A 12,510-nucleotide genomic window follows, 5' to 3' on the forward strand; every position below is an offset into this window, starting at 1 on the left:
AACAGGAACCAGTCCAGGTCATTCACTACAAAAGAACTTGTTCTCCCTCTATTACTGAGCTACAACCTCAGCTCTTTTAAAAATCTTATTTAAAATCTTATTTTGAGATACAGTCTCACTAAGTTGCCCAGGCTGGCCTCCAACTTGCCACCCTCTTGCCTCAGCATCCCAAGTAGTCAGGACTGGAGAGGAATGCCACCCCTACCGGCTAGAATGCCTGTCTTCTTGACCTCCTCACAATGACTAAGGTTGCACCCTGATGTCACTGCTCTGAGAGACCTCTTCTTCAGACTACTCCATTGCCCCATATTTTCCTGTCTGCTGACAGGTACAGTCGGTTTCCTGTTACACTATACCCTTGAATTTAGCCTCTGATTATGGAGTAATCTCAGCGGACAGGTTTCTGATCATTCTCACTGTCTCCCTCAGTCTTTACACGGTGACAGTCACAGGGCTTGCGGATGGTCTGAAGTCGCTTCTGAACTTGAAGCTAGGCGCGCGCTCCCCACTAGAGGGCGATCAAACCTAGCACAACACAAAGCGGGACCGCACTGAGGTGGGATTTCTGAAGCCTGGTTCTTTACGCTGCTATGAAGTCCTGCAATCCCTGAGTACTCAGAGGGGCCGAACCTCGCTCCTGTCATTTCCAGGGATTGTCGAGGCCAGCCTAAGGAACAGGTCATACCCCTAATGGGCCACAACATTGTCGAGTACAAGGATCTGGCCCTCTGCTCACTTGTGGTCGCCCCACGAGGCCCTGGTGGGAGGGACTGCTATTTCACGAGAGAACATATGGGGAAGGGGAGACCACCCTGGGGAAAGGACCTATACTTCGTTACGCAACGAACACAGGGTTAGCTAAACCTTCCAAGGCATCAGGGGTAGCGGAATGGGCACTGTCCAGTTTCCAATTACAGCCTCTCCCCTCCCCGCAGAGCTAGTGCAGAAACGGGACGCCCAATTCACTCATCCCGCCAGGCTTCGGGGGCGGGGCCGCTTCAACTTCGCCCCGCCCCCATTGGCTGCGGCGCCGGGGGCGGGGCGTGGCTGCCAGATGTTGGGGCGGCGGTGGCGGCGGGAGTTCAGCAGTGTGAGGATTCTCTTAGCAAGGCGCAGGGCGAGGGCGCCGCTGGCTGGCCACCCGAGCCTTCTCCGCGTCGCTCCTGCTGGGAGTCGAGGAGGAATTGGCAGGGCTGGCGGGAGCTCCGGCACCGACATGCACAGCGCTCGACTTGACAGCTTCCTGAGCCAGCTCCGCTGGGAACTGGTGAGGCTTGGGAGTGGGCGTGGTCGTGAGGACCTATGTGGGGTGCCCAGCTGCCGCCCTGCCAGGAAAACAAACGCGTGCGGGGTCGTTCGGGTGCCCATCCAGGAGGGATGGGGGCGGGGCGGGGCGGTGCAGTGTAGCTGGCCCAGATGGCCCGCCTTGAGTTTCTGGACAGTTGAGAGCTGTTCTGGGCATCAGGTAACAGCCGCCCCGCTGGCTGTGCCGCTGGGCAGCGGGGGAGGAGGATAGTGAGGAGGACTTCTTTTGAGGTGGGGCAGAGGCGCCAAGGATCTAAAGAGGTTCCGGCGTTGCTGTGGACGCCCCCTACCTCTGACCTGTACCTTGTTCCTCCACCCCTCACTTAGAAAGCACCAAGTCTTTCTTTGAAAGACGCTTTGGGGATATGCATCATCCAAAAGGCACGGGATGCCTCCCCTCCAGACCCTGGGCAGGACTTACTTCCCGATGCAGGCCCACAACCCTGCCGGCCCGCCCCAGTGGCGGGTGCCGACTTGTCCAGCTCTGCGTGCTGCAGCCTGCCAGACTGCCACCAGGTCTGCAATGGAAGCCACACGAGCTTCGTGTTTCTGTGCCCCCATGCCAGCCCTGTGCTCACTTTCTGCCTTGTTGCCCAGGCCAGCACACCTATCAAGCCCTCTTGGATGCTTTATTTTCATGGCTGGCCTGGCCAGGCAGGCAGGGGTGACAAATGATACCCCTATGACTTGTACCCTTTCTTCCCCTTCAGTTGTGCGGTCGGGATACAGGCTCATCCCCTATGCCTGGCCCCTTGCAGCCACCCCCTAAAACTGATCCTGGTGTGCAGTCTGGCCATCAACTTAGGGCTTCAAATGCCTTGGAAGAGGATTCTGTCTGCTGTGTGGAAGAGGAAGAGGAGGAGGAAGCCTTGGTGGCAGAAGATAGGGGTGCAGCCTTGAGGGGCCCAAGGGAGCATGCCCTAGACTGGGACTCTGGCTTCTCAGAAGTGTCAGGCAGCACATGGCGAGAGGAAGAGCTTTCTGTACTCCCGCGCCCTACACTCCCAGGACGGCTCCCTCATACCCAGCGCCTCTCAGTCAGTGATCTCCCCCTGCTTAACAGGGCATCTGTAGCCAGCATACCACCTGCCCACCACCGTCCACGGCCCAAGTCTACTCCAGACGCCTGCCTGGAGCACTGGCAGGGATTGGAAGCAGAGGACTGGACAGCAGCCCTGCTGAACAGGGGACGTAGTCGCCAGCCCCTGGTGCTGGGGGACAACTGTTTTGCTGACTTAGTTCACAACTGGATGGAGCTGCCTGAGGCAGCAAGTGAGGGGAGTGATGGAGGCATACCCCGTGCCCGAGCTCGACCCCCCCAATTTCTGCTTGGTCTCTCTGAGCAGTTGCGGCGCAGGCTGTCCAGGGCTCGTAGGGCAGCTATGGCAGGAAAGCGGCTGTCATGCCCACCTCACGCAGAATCTGAACTGCCTGCGGACCTATCACGCTTTGCAGCCCTCATGAGCTGCCGCAGTCGCCAGCCCATCATTTACAATGATGTCAGTTATCTCTGACCCTGCCTTCTAGCCTGGGACAATAAAGGCCTTTTTCTAGACTGTTGGTTCCATACCCCTGAGGATTGAGGAGGTGGTCCCAGCCTTGTGAGGCACAGTCGGGGGAGGCAAATCTAAAGCCCTTTCCTCACTCTTACAGAGTGTTGTCTTGCCCGTGTCACTTGCCCATGTGATTTATTGCCCTGTGTTCTGTCATCCATGTTTTCCACTATGCCTTCCTTCAACAAGCATTTATTATGTGTCTGCTGTGGGATCAAGATGCAGGGCTTTTGGGCAGATCTCCATAGAGCCAAGTGGTAGGGCAGTGGCTGCCTTGTTACAATTTGTAGTGCAGAAGTGGTAAGGCCATTTCTTCTTCCTCACCCTCACAGCTCAGCTCCAGTACTAGTACCTGAAGTCCAGGTTCAGGCACCTGGCCGGTCACCTGCTGAACCAGTTCTGTCACCCTGGTATGGGGGGGGAGGCAGGTTAGGGGAGATTGGGCAGGTGAGCTGAGGTAGACAGAGGATAACTTGGCATGGACTAGAGGGTGCTACAGAGCCTTCAGGAGCCCAGACCACAAGCAGGAGCAGCTCAAGACAGGAAACATCTGAAACTATTTTAGGAGCAGCTGGTGGGGCGGGCAAGAGGCAGGAAGCTGTAGGTCCCCTGGGAGTGGGGCTGTGAAAGGGCAGCTGAGCAGAGAGGGTTGGGGGCTGGTGGAGCTGGCTAAGAGAGCTCCCAAAGGCCCCTCCTTAGGCTCTCGCCCTGCCCCCAGTCCATTTGCTTGCCCCATTTGGTGAAAGAATGCTTCAGAAAGGTGTGAGGGGCCTAGAATGGGGTTAGGAAAAAGAAAGGCTGTGTGTACCCCATCCTCAACCTCCAGGGGCAAGCAGGGCCTAGCTAGAGCTGGCTGTGGGCTCACCTGAGGGACAGGCGCTGGGCCTGCTTTTGAGATGACCATCGTGCCGAATAGAGCAGGGCTTGGTCATACAGAAGCATCCTTACCCTTAGTCCATATTGTTCCTAGACAGATACAGGTCAGATACCCACTGGGCCAGGCTGGGTTGGACTTGGGGGCAGGGTGGGGTCAGGGCACACCTGGAGATGGGCCAGCAGTGACTCCAGTGTCCTCTCAGGCTGTCCAGCAGGCACCTTCAAGCGGGACCAAGAAGTCCACTTCAGGCAATTGAACTAGGGGGTGGGGGTGAGGATGAGTGAGAGTTTTCACTAAATGGATAACCCCTGTCCCAGTTACTAGCAGCCTTTTCTAGGGGAGGAGCTAGACTAGAAGCAGGAAGTGAGGGGGGGGAGCAGAGGGTGGGATCTGGGCCCAGAGTCTCAGCCCCCTCCCTGCCCAGGCTGAGGCCAGCACAGGAAATGGGGCTATGGGGCCCACACAGGGAAACAGACTGATCCATCATACAGGCCAGTTGAGGGGGACTAAAGGGGTGGTGCTTCCTGAGGAAGCCAGAGCTAGGCTACTGGAGTCTCTGATAAAGCTGCTTGTTCCTCAAATGCAAGGCTAGGAGCGGGAGGATACATTCTATTCCCTCATCCTTACTTTTAGAGCCTTTGACTAGTTTTAGGCACACAGGAGGCCATAGTACAGTGTCTACTGGAGCCCTACTGGCCCAGAGATCCCAGCAGAGACACAGTCTATAGAAGCCTCCTGTTCCTGTCCAGTTGAGTTTCTGATGCCTAGAGTTGAGGACAGAAGAGTGGCGGACAGCCAGAGTCTAGGATGGGGGACCTTGCCAGCCCCTAAGAAAACATACTGGGGTCAAGATGAGACTAGGTTAGAGACTCTTCCTCCATTCCACAGACAAAGCAGCCTGTGTGCTGGTTAGAGGTGGGGTGTCTTACTAAAGGGCTCTACGTGTTGTGTCCAGAGGGACCCTAGGGCTGCTTGGCAAAGGCTAGGGCCTTTGCCAGTGACCTTTGACCTTTGGCTTTTCCCCTGACAACAGCATTCCCTCTATCCTCTTTCTTATGCCCCAAGGAAATACCACTACTACAAAGTCTGGGCACACAATTTGGAGATAGTCCCTGTCCTGCACTCACAGGAACATATGCACACAAGCCCAGGAACACCCACATGTATACCCACATACACATCCATGCATGTCCACATCGAGGAGAGCCTTGCATTCCCATCTGGCTCACAGATGTGCAAGCTTTCTCCCTTCACACCTACACACCAGGGATGCCCAGACTTTGGTGCACTCACATCTGTGACAATCACACACACAGGGCTGTTGTTCCACATTGCTAGTGGCAAATCTAGTGCCCTTTAATTCACCTTGGAGGGGGCAGGCCAGGGCCCTACATCTTTCTAGAGGTGGGGCCATGATTCCCCTTACCTACAAATTCCCCCTCCTCACTATCTACCCCCTCAGGAAAACTTCTGGGAAGGAGGAGGTTGTGAGGATGTCTGGCTCCACTAATGAGTTAAAGCTGCACCCCCCCCAGACCCTGGATTGGAGTGGGGTGGGAGGAAAGGCTGATGGCTGCTTCCTGTGTCTGACAGGTCTCAGCCTGGCTTCATAGCAGGAAGGGGGCTGGAGGGAGTCTTGAGAACTCCTCCACAGTCTGGGTTCTGGAGTGAGGCCACAGCTAGAGTAGGGCCTGTTTGGGAAGATGCAGGAAAGCCCAAAATTAGCAGGGGTAAGGGTAAGATATCAAGGACTCACCATCTGGGTAGCTGGAGCAGAAGGCACCCAACGCATGAAGTTGTTTTCAGCCAGGTGCAGATAGCTATGACGAAAGGCACTAAGGGGCCGTTCCCCATACACTACCTTATACAGTTCCAGGCCCACCAGACCTGCCACAGCTGCTATAGTGGTGGCAATGGCTGGTATAATCTGGCCCACAATTCGTTTGCTCTGTTAAGGACAGGAGATTTGGTTAGAAAATAAGCTTTAGAGCTAAAGTTTAGCCTCTACTTCCAGGACTGAGCCCTAAGGGGTCCGGTTACCTGAGAACAGTTGACTGGTATGATCCCATAGTTTTGACATCGAAGGCTGGCTGCGGCTGTCACAAAGTCCATGTGAAAGTTGCTGTCATCCTGTGAGGCCCAAATCACAGTAGCATTAATACTAAAATGTGCCCATTCCCTTGGTCAACTGTGTGCCACTGTAGATGCACAGTTTTATTTTTTTGTAGTACTGTGGAGTACCCAGAAGTGCTTTATTCCGAGCTATATTCCCAGCCCTTTTTACTTTACATTAAGACAGGGTTTCTCTAAATTGCCCAGGCTGGCCTCAAACTTCTGATCCCTGTCTCAGCTTCTTGAGTTGCTGGGACTACAGGTGTGTGAAGTGAGGCCCAGGAGGTCTTTACACAGTTTTGTAGGTAGGAAGGAGCTCACCATCTCCCCCTTGTCACATAGTGAGGCTGAGGTTCAAGGAAGGTGAGCTGCTTCCAGGTACCTACTGGAAGAGAACTCAGGGATTCTCAATCAACCCTCTTTGTTCCTCACCTTCGCCCACAACTTCCCTAGCCCAATACCTTACACCAACTTAAGATCCCACCTTCTCAAACATCAGAGGCTTCAGGGGAGGAAACTTGCCCCAGACTTCCAGAGCTTCTTGCAGTTTCTTCAACATCTCAGGGCCTATGAGGAGAGGGGATGTTGGGGTAGTCCTTAGCCCCTGTCTCCTACACTCTTCCTGGAGTCTAGTGCCTATTCTTGGTTTTTGCTAAGTCTGCCAGTTACTACACTCTTTTTTTCGGGGGGGGGGGCATGGGGGGATACCAGGGATGGAACCCAAGGGCACTTAACCAATGAGCCCTTTTATTTTTTATTTTGAAGCAAGGTCTCACAAAGATGCATAGGGCCTTGATAAGTTGCTGAGGCTGGGTTTGAAGAGTTTCAGTGTTAAAAAAAAGAACTGGGATATGGAGTAGGCAGCAGGGAAAGGATCTACTGAGGGGCTAGAGAATGTGGCTAAGCCTAGAGGAGAGCATGGAAAGAGGGCTTGAGATATACTAAGTTGGCTATAGGGCTCTCAAGCCCTACCTTGCTTCTATAGGATAGGCTAAAGTCAGGGTCAAGCCTTTTAATGACAGTATGGGGGCCAGGGCCAAGGGTCTCACCAAACTCAGCAGAAGCCCAAGTCAGCTCTAAGTTATTAGTGAAGATGAGGGACAGGTGCTGGGGATCAGGCTGTGGTAACTTCAGCAGCTCCCTGAGTGCAGTTTGATCTGATGAGCCAGGAATCCCATGCATCTGAGCATATAGGTTGGCAGCTGCCAGCACATAGAGGAGGTGCATATCCTGCATCAAGACCAAGAGTAGCAGCAGAGACATGGCCATGAGTGAGCATGTATGTCCATTTGTGAATCTGTTTGAGCACCTGCTTGCCACACATATAGATACCCCAAAATACACAAACATGGCGATCAGAATCTGCATTTCTACAGAATGCAGAGATGACTTCCTCTGCTCTGAGGGCCATATCTCTATCTCAAGGCTCCCCAAGGATTCCCACTCACCTGGTTGGCGTCAAATTCCAAGGGCTGGGGACACTGTTTGGGACTTGACCAGAATGGAGTTCCATCCTCAAGCACCTAGAAAAAGATAGGCTATTGGGCTGAGTCTGGTCCCCATGAACCCTCGACCACCCAACCCCTTGCCACCTACTTTATCAGGTGGGAAGTGTTTCAGTAGCTGTGTGATGCCATAATGGAAGCAGAATTGCCATTGACCAAGGGCCCACACCACGCAGTCTTGCCAGGTCTGTGGGCGCTGTCCTAGGACACCCAGCCGTAGTAAAGTCAGTATCTGTTGCCTATCCATGTCTGCCAGGGAAGTACGTGCCCTGTGGAGAAAGGAGGAAGTTTGAAGCTAAGCCCTGTGCTTGGAGCCCTAAACCTTCTTCCACCTCTCTGTGTGGCCTTACTGTTGGTTGATGGTCTTTGCAGATAGTTGAAAGAGTGCTTCAAATTCATTCCGAGCCCACTGTGGTGGAAGGAAGGACAATAAAGTGTCAGATAAGGAACATATATGCAGTTGAGAGCTGAGCTTGGTGGAGTGAGGTGTGCTCACCTGCAGGGAGTGCTCAGCTGTGCTTGGGAAGTATCGCCCAGTACAGACAGGGTGGGGGACATCCTCAGAAGCTGAAGCTGAGACAGGGCCACTGTAGACCTCAGTTACATGTGGTATAAACACTGAAGCACTGCCCCAGGTGCCCTGTGTACCTGCCTCCAACAGTGGCTTCAGATAGTGGGTACAGCGAGCAGCCACATAGTGCCCTGACAAGGGAGCAAAGGGTCAGGAATGAGGCTGACCTGCCTGGGCAAGGGGCTGAGCTCTAAATCAGGCACTCACGAGCTGTAAAACTGTCCAGAGCAGCAACCACACCATGTACTTTGGAGAAGAAGTTGTCCCCAAAGATGTGCTCTGTGGTGGGATCTAGTGACCGAATGAATGGAGTTACCCGTAAGTCTGGGTTCAGTTTTTGAGCAGCTTCAGCAGCCACCTCTGCCTTGGGCCTCTGGGAAGAAGGGAAGAAGATGTTGGGTATGGGACATTATGGGAGGGCGGTCTGGGACACGAGTGTGGGAGGGGCCAGCACTTACTCCAACATCGTGGGTCCTGAAGAGAAACTGACGGCTGAGATTGGAGCGCTCTACATGGTCCATGTCAGCAATAGTCACACCACCACAGCCTCCTGCTCCTAGGCCCACTAGAGCAAAGTCTTTGAGCAGCTCACAGCCAATGGCACCAGTGCCCACCTGAAGGTAGAAGCAACTTTAGCCTAAGGGCCTGACCTGGCCTCCCAAAGACATTCCCACCCCCATTCCACAGCTCACCAAGAAGTAGTGCTGGAGGCTCAGTTTCTTCTGAAAACCAGCCCCAAACACTGCGATTTGCCCATCATAACGGCAGCCTCTCTGGAGGACACAGACTGTGGTCAGTGATGGCTGCTGGCTTATGCTGCATCTCATTCTTTCACTGAATCAGGACCTAAGATCCATTCTTCACATTTCTTCCCTAGCCATGATTTTGAACAAGGTTTGCACCCCTACCCCAGGAACTCACCGGAGCACAATCCTCAGGATTGGGAAGAGAATCTTCTGGAAGGCAATCAAGGGCGTCAAAGTATAGCCACTGGTCCAGGGGCATGAACTTCCTGGAGATTGCCTAGGGGACAGCACTTTACACCAAGGGTTTCTGCCAACTTCTAACCCCCTCAGATTACAGTTGAAGGCTGTACCTAGATTGGTGAAGCCTCCAGGGCCATGGTCTGGTAACTGGGTGTTTCACTGACCCACATACCTCCCCGTCTCCTTCCTCATCCCTGCCTGTGACTGTGCCCACCTTCAGGACTTCCTGGGCAGCCACTGCTCCCAGAATGGCTGCCATGGGACTCAAGTCACCAGCACTACTCAGGGCAATTGTCCGCAGTAGGGCCTCATCCAGTGGCTCTTCTTCTCGGCCCTTCAGGGGTTCCAGGGCCTGTGCCAGACCTACCACAATCTCTGCATCAGCCTGTGGGGTGGAAATCTATGGGCATTGCAATCCAGCCTGACTTGGAAACCCCCACGCCTAAAGCCTTTAGGTAGCTATCACCCTGTTCTACAGAAGAGGAAGCAGAAGCCTAAGTACGAAGGCCTAGTCCTATTTCTAGCCTGGGCAGCATAACCAGAGGATGCCCTGCACCAGAGAAAGGCCCAAGAGGCTTTACCAATTTGAGTGGAGCTTCCAACTTGGTTCTGATGGATTAGGACACAGCAGGGGTCCCCAGGCTGTGTGCTTGGCACTTCTGTGGACTCAGCCTCTAGTTTAAAGATAGTGATTTTCATCTCTTCCTTTTTTTTTCCTTTGGTACTAAGATTAAACTCAGGGATGCTCTCCACTGAGCTACATCCTTAGTCCTTCTTATATTTTATTTTAAGATAGGGTCTCCTTAAATTATCAAGTCCCCATCACAGAAGGAGAGTCTATTGTCCTCTTTTCTCAGAGTGAGAATGCCAGGGGAGCCCTGACCTTGAATTTGCAATCCTCCTGCCTCAGCTTCCTAAGTAACTGGGATTTTAACTGTCTGTCACTGTACCCAGCTTCTTCTTCCTTTTTTAAATTTTTTTTAAGTGGGGATATTGTTTCTGGGGTTCAAACTTGAATCTGTGAATTGTCACTGAGGTGAGGTCTCAAGTGAAACTCCAATAAGGCTAGGGGGTATAGTGGGACCACTCACATGATCCCAGGGTTGGGGCAGCCGGCCATGGAGTTGCTGGAATTTGTGCAGTGCACAGAAGGCCTGATGTAGGCAGTGGGCACGATGGGCTTGCTGGTGATTCTGAGCCACCATCCGGGGCTGGTGCAGGGCTATGTTCAGGGGCTCCTGCAATGGATACTTGGTTTAGGGTCAGGTCTAGAACACTTCAGAACACTCCCATCTCAGATGCACTTGCACTTACATGTATCACAGTCTTGGATCTCTTGACTTCAATAATAATCCCACCATGCAAGTAACTGGAAAAAGTTGTTGTGTCCCCAATCTCCAAGGACCCATCCTCTGAAAGAGATCTAACCTAGTAAATTATGATCCCTGAACCTGGGTAGTTTCCATATCCCATCCTGACTTCTGTGTCCCAGACCTTATTGCACCCTGGGAAAGGTGAAAGGAAAACCTATCCCCCAGGACCAGACTATATTTACTATCAATGAGGTCTTGGGCATTGAGCCCAGGGTGGGATGGGGTTGGCTTACCCTGTACATGGATGGGCCGGGGAGAACAGCCATTGAGTTCAACCATGCCCTCAATGCCTGAGAAAGTTACCAAGTCCCCATCACAGAAGGAGTTTCTATTATCCTCTCTTCTCAGAGTGAGAATGCCAGGAGAGCCCTGGGTGGAAGGTGGCTTGTCTCAGGTGTGCCTATTCCTGTTTTCCACAGGCTTTGGCAACCAACAATTCCCTAGACAGCAGGTAAATACCCACTTCTCAGTACTCACCTGGGAGATGTGCTGGATAGCAGCTGTCAGGGGCTCTGACTCTGTAGGGTCCTGCACAATGAAGTTCTCACCAAAGTCACAGAATAACTGCCTAGTGTAAATGGCCAGGATCACAAGTTGTAGTTAAGAATAGGGGATACTAGGAATGCTGGGAGAGGTTTGGAAACTAGATTTTTTTGTTGTTGTTGTTGTTGTTACTAAGGCAGGTCTGGAGGCTGGATTGGAAGAACCAGAGGGGTGGGACTGAAGACCAGAATTGCAGGAAGTTCTGGGACAGGCCTGAGGTTGGGTGGAAGGGCACTGGAACAAGCTTAGAATTGGGGACAGCACTGAGACCAATTGTTGGCTGTGATGTATAGGCTGGGCAGACAATCTCACTCACCCCACAAGGCCCCGGGTATCAGCCACTACAAAGCAGATTCCATGCTTGTGGCACAAGGTGCCCACCTTCAGCTGTTCCTCCAACTTTGAGGCAGTTAGCACTACCACCTGGATGAACACCATGATCAGCAGGCCAGAACCACTGCCAAGGCCTCCCTTCTGTTGAGAGTAGAGCTGGAAACTGGCCTAGAAACTGGGACTGGAGAAGTTACCTGGAAGTTCAGCAGTAGGTCCTCCGTGATGTCACCTGTATGGACAAAGACCTGGACAGCTTCATTGAGTTGAGCCAAGTGTTTTTGAGAGGCATCAGCCCTGTTCTTTTCCAAGTCATTCTCTGAAAGGAAAACCTAAGGAGATCCAGTGCAGAATGAGCAAAGAGATTTCCCTTGGGTCCCATCCTGGTCTGAGAGCCTGGAGCCCCTCAGGACCCTTACCTGGGCAGCCAGGTCAGACCAGCAGGTGGGATGGGGATCATGCAGAGTGAGACTGCCAATCCCCATCAGGACCAGGTTCTTGGCCACCTCAGCCCCCAGGCCTTTCAGGCCAGATAGCAGGACTTTGGCTTTCTGAATCCTCTGCATGGCAAGTGGGCCCAGCACATACCTGTGGATGGGAAGTAGGAGGACAGGCATCTAGAGATCAGAGAGGTCTGAAGGCCACCCCACTCCCTATCCACCTCAAGGCTCACAGCTGCCGGGAGTATATCTCCTCATCCAGCGACATGGAAGGCTCTGGGATATTCATCTTCAGGCCTGGCGCTTACAACTATAGTCTCTGTGTGGGAAGTGGCACCACACAGGTCTCAGGGGTTGTAACTAGAGCAAACAGGCAGCAAAGCCAAGGGACTAAAGAAAGCTGTTGGTTACCACCTCCTTCCTGATTCCTCTGTCATTTCAGGGAAAGCAAAAGTGAAAGTGAGAATATACTCTGAGCAGACTCCTGCCCAGCCTCTAGGCTAGGACAGATGCCCAACCTCAGTGGGCCAATTGCCAGGTCTATTGCCTGGGATGAGTCCCAGGATTATAAGAGGGTAGGCAGTCTGAACTGAAGGTAGGAAGCACAGAGCAGCCACAATCACATCATTTTTCTTTTAAACTTCTCTTTTTAAATAATTGTAGATTGATTAAAAGAAGTTACAAAAATAGGATAGAGAATTCCAGTGTATCCTTTATAGGTTTGTATTTTTTGTCTTAGCAATTTGGGGACAGTTGTCTGGAGAATGAACCACAACTACCGAAAAAACTCCACAACAGCTAAATCAAGGGCTGTCATAAGTTTTTGGTTTTGCTTTTGTTTCAATTGAGGTGAAATTCAGATGGACTCTGGAGTACATGCTTGTAATTCCAGTGTCTTGGTAGTTGAGGCAGGAG

The 12,510-nt window shown here is 52.6% G+C and overlaps 2 protein-coding genes across 5 annotated transcripts; one reads left to right on the forward strand and one right to left on the reverse strand.

The window, feature by feature from the left end:
- Positions 1–1,079: 1,079 nt before the first annotated feature.
- On the forward strand, positions 1,080–2,841 carry Inka1 (inka box actin regulator 1). 3 transcript variants are annotated; one of them, XM_077793340.1, is made up of 3 exons: positions 1,080–1,267; positions 1,633–1,821; positions 2,016–2,841. In XM_077793340.1, exons 1-3 carry the CDS (start codon positions 1,217–1,219, stop codon positions 2,817–2,819), a joined length of 1,044 nt encoding a protein of 347 aa, XP_077649466.1. In that variant the 5' UTR covers positions 1,080–1,216; the 3' UTR covers positions 2,820–2,841. The 3 variants fall into 3 exon arrangements, with proteins under 3 accessions (XP_077649466.1, XP_026239779.1, XP_026239780.1); XM_026383994.1 differs by lacking the exon at positions 1,633–1,821; XM_026383995.1 differs by lacking the exon at positions 1,633–1,821 and having other exon boundaries at positions 1,208–1,267; positions 1,903–2,841.
- Positions 2,842–3,043: 202 nt separating this feature from the next.
- Uba7 (ubiquitin like modifier activating enzyme 7) lies at positions 3,044–11,992 on the reverse strand. Of its 2 annotated transcripts, XM_026384020.2 has the most exons (24): positions 11,829–11,992; positions 11,575–11,743; positions 11,353–11,487; positions 11,142–11,248; positions 10,760–10,850; positions 10,516–10,651; positions 10,224–10,321; positions 10,001–10,147; positions 9,124–9,294; positions 8,845–8,946; positions 8,616–8,696; positions 8,382–8,537; positions 8,131–8,296; positions 7,849–8,054; positions 7,703–7,761; positions 7,444–7,621; positions 7,296–7,370; positions 6,897–7,077; positions 6,332–6,414; positions 5,776–5,865; positions 5,492–5,683; positions 3,900–3,992; positions 3,724–3,824; positions 3,044–3,265 (listed from the first exon to the last, which is right to left on the reverse strand). In XM_026384020.2, the coding sequence occupies exons 1-24, from the start codon at positions 11,882–11,884 to the stop codon at positions 3,136–3,138; spliced, it is 3,003 nt and encodes a 1,000-aa protein (XP_026239805.2). In that variant the 5' UTR covers positions 11,885–11,992; the 3' UTR covers positions 3,044–3,135. The 2 variants fall into 2 exon arrangements, with proteins under 2 accessions (XP_026239805.2, XP_077651386.1); XM_077795260.1 differs by lacking the exon at positions 11,829–11,992 and having other exon boundaries at positions 11,142–11,387; positions 11,575–11,662.
- Between the last annotated feature and the right edge of the window lie 518 nt (positions 11,993–12,510).

Source organism: Urocitellus parryii, chromosome 2 (genome assembly GCF_045843805.1).
Source record: "Urocitellus parryii isolate mUroPar1 chromosome 2, mUroPar1.hap1, whole genome shotgun sequence".
In the NCBI taxonomy this organism is placed as follows: Eukaryota; Metazoa; Chordata; class Mammalia; order Rodentia; family Sciuridae; genus Urocitellus; species Urocitellus parryii.

Bases quoted from the DNA above. Each gene is read 5' to 3' on its own strand.
- Inka1 (XM_077793340.1), top strand. From the start codon at position 1,217: ATGCACAGCGCTCGACTTGACAGCTTCCTGAGCCAGCTCCGCTGGGAA. The intron at 1,268-1,632 runs GTGAGGCTTGGG...CCCCTCACTTAG, and splicing joins GCCAGCTCCGCTGGGAACTG to AAAGCACCAAGTCTTTCTTT. The intron at 1,822-2,015 runs GTCTGCAATGGA...CTTCCCCTTCAG, and splicing joins GCCTGCCAGACTGCCACCAG to TTGTGCGGTCGGGATACAGG.
- Uba7 (XM_026384020.2), bottom strand. From the start codon at position 11,884: ATGAATATCCCAGAGCCTTCCATGTCGCTGGATGAGGAGATATACTCC. The intron at 10,652-10,759 runs GTGAGTACTGAG...CCTTCCACCCAG, and splicing joins CTATCCAGCACATCTCCCAG to GGCTCTCCTGGCATTCTCAC. The intron at 10,148-10,223 runs GTAAGTGCAAGT...TATCCATTGCAG, and splicing joins GATCCAAGACTGTGATACAT to GAGCCCCTGAACATAGCCCT.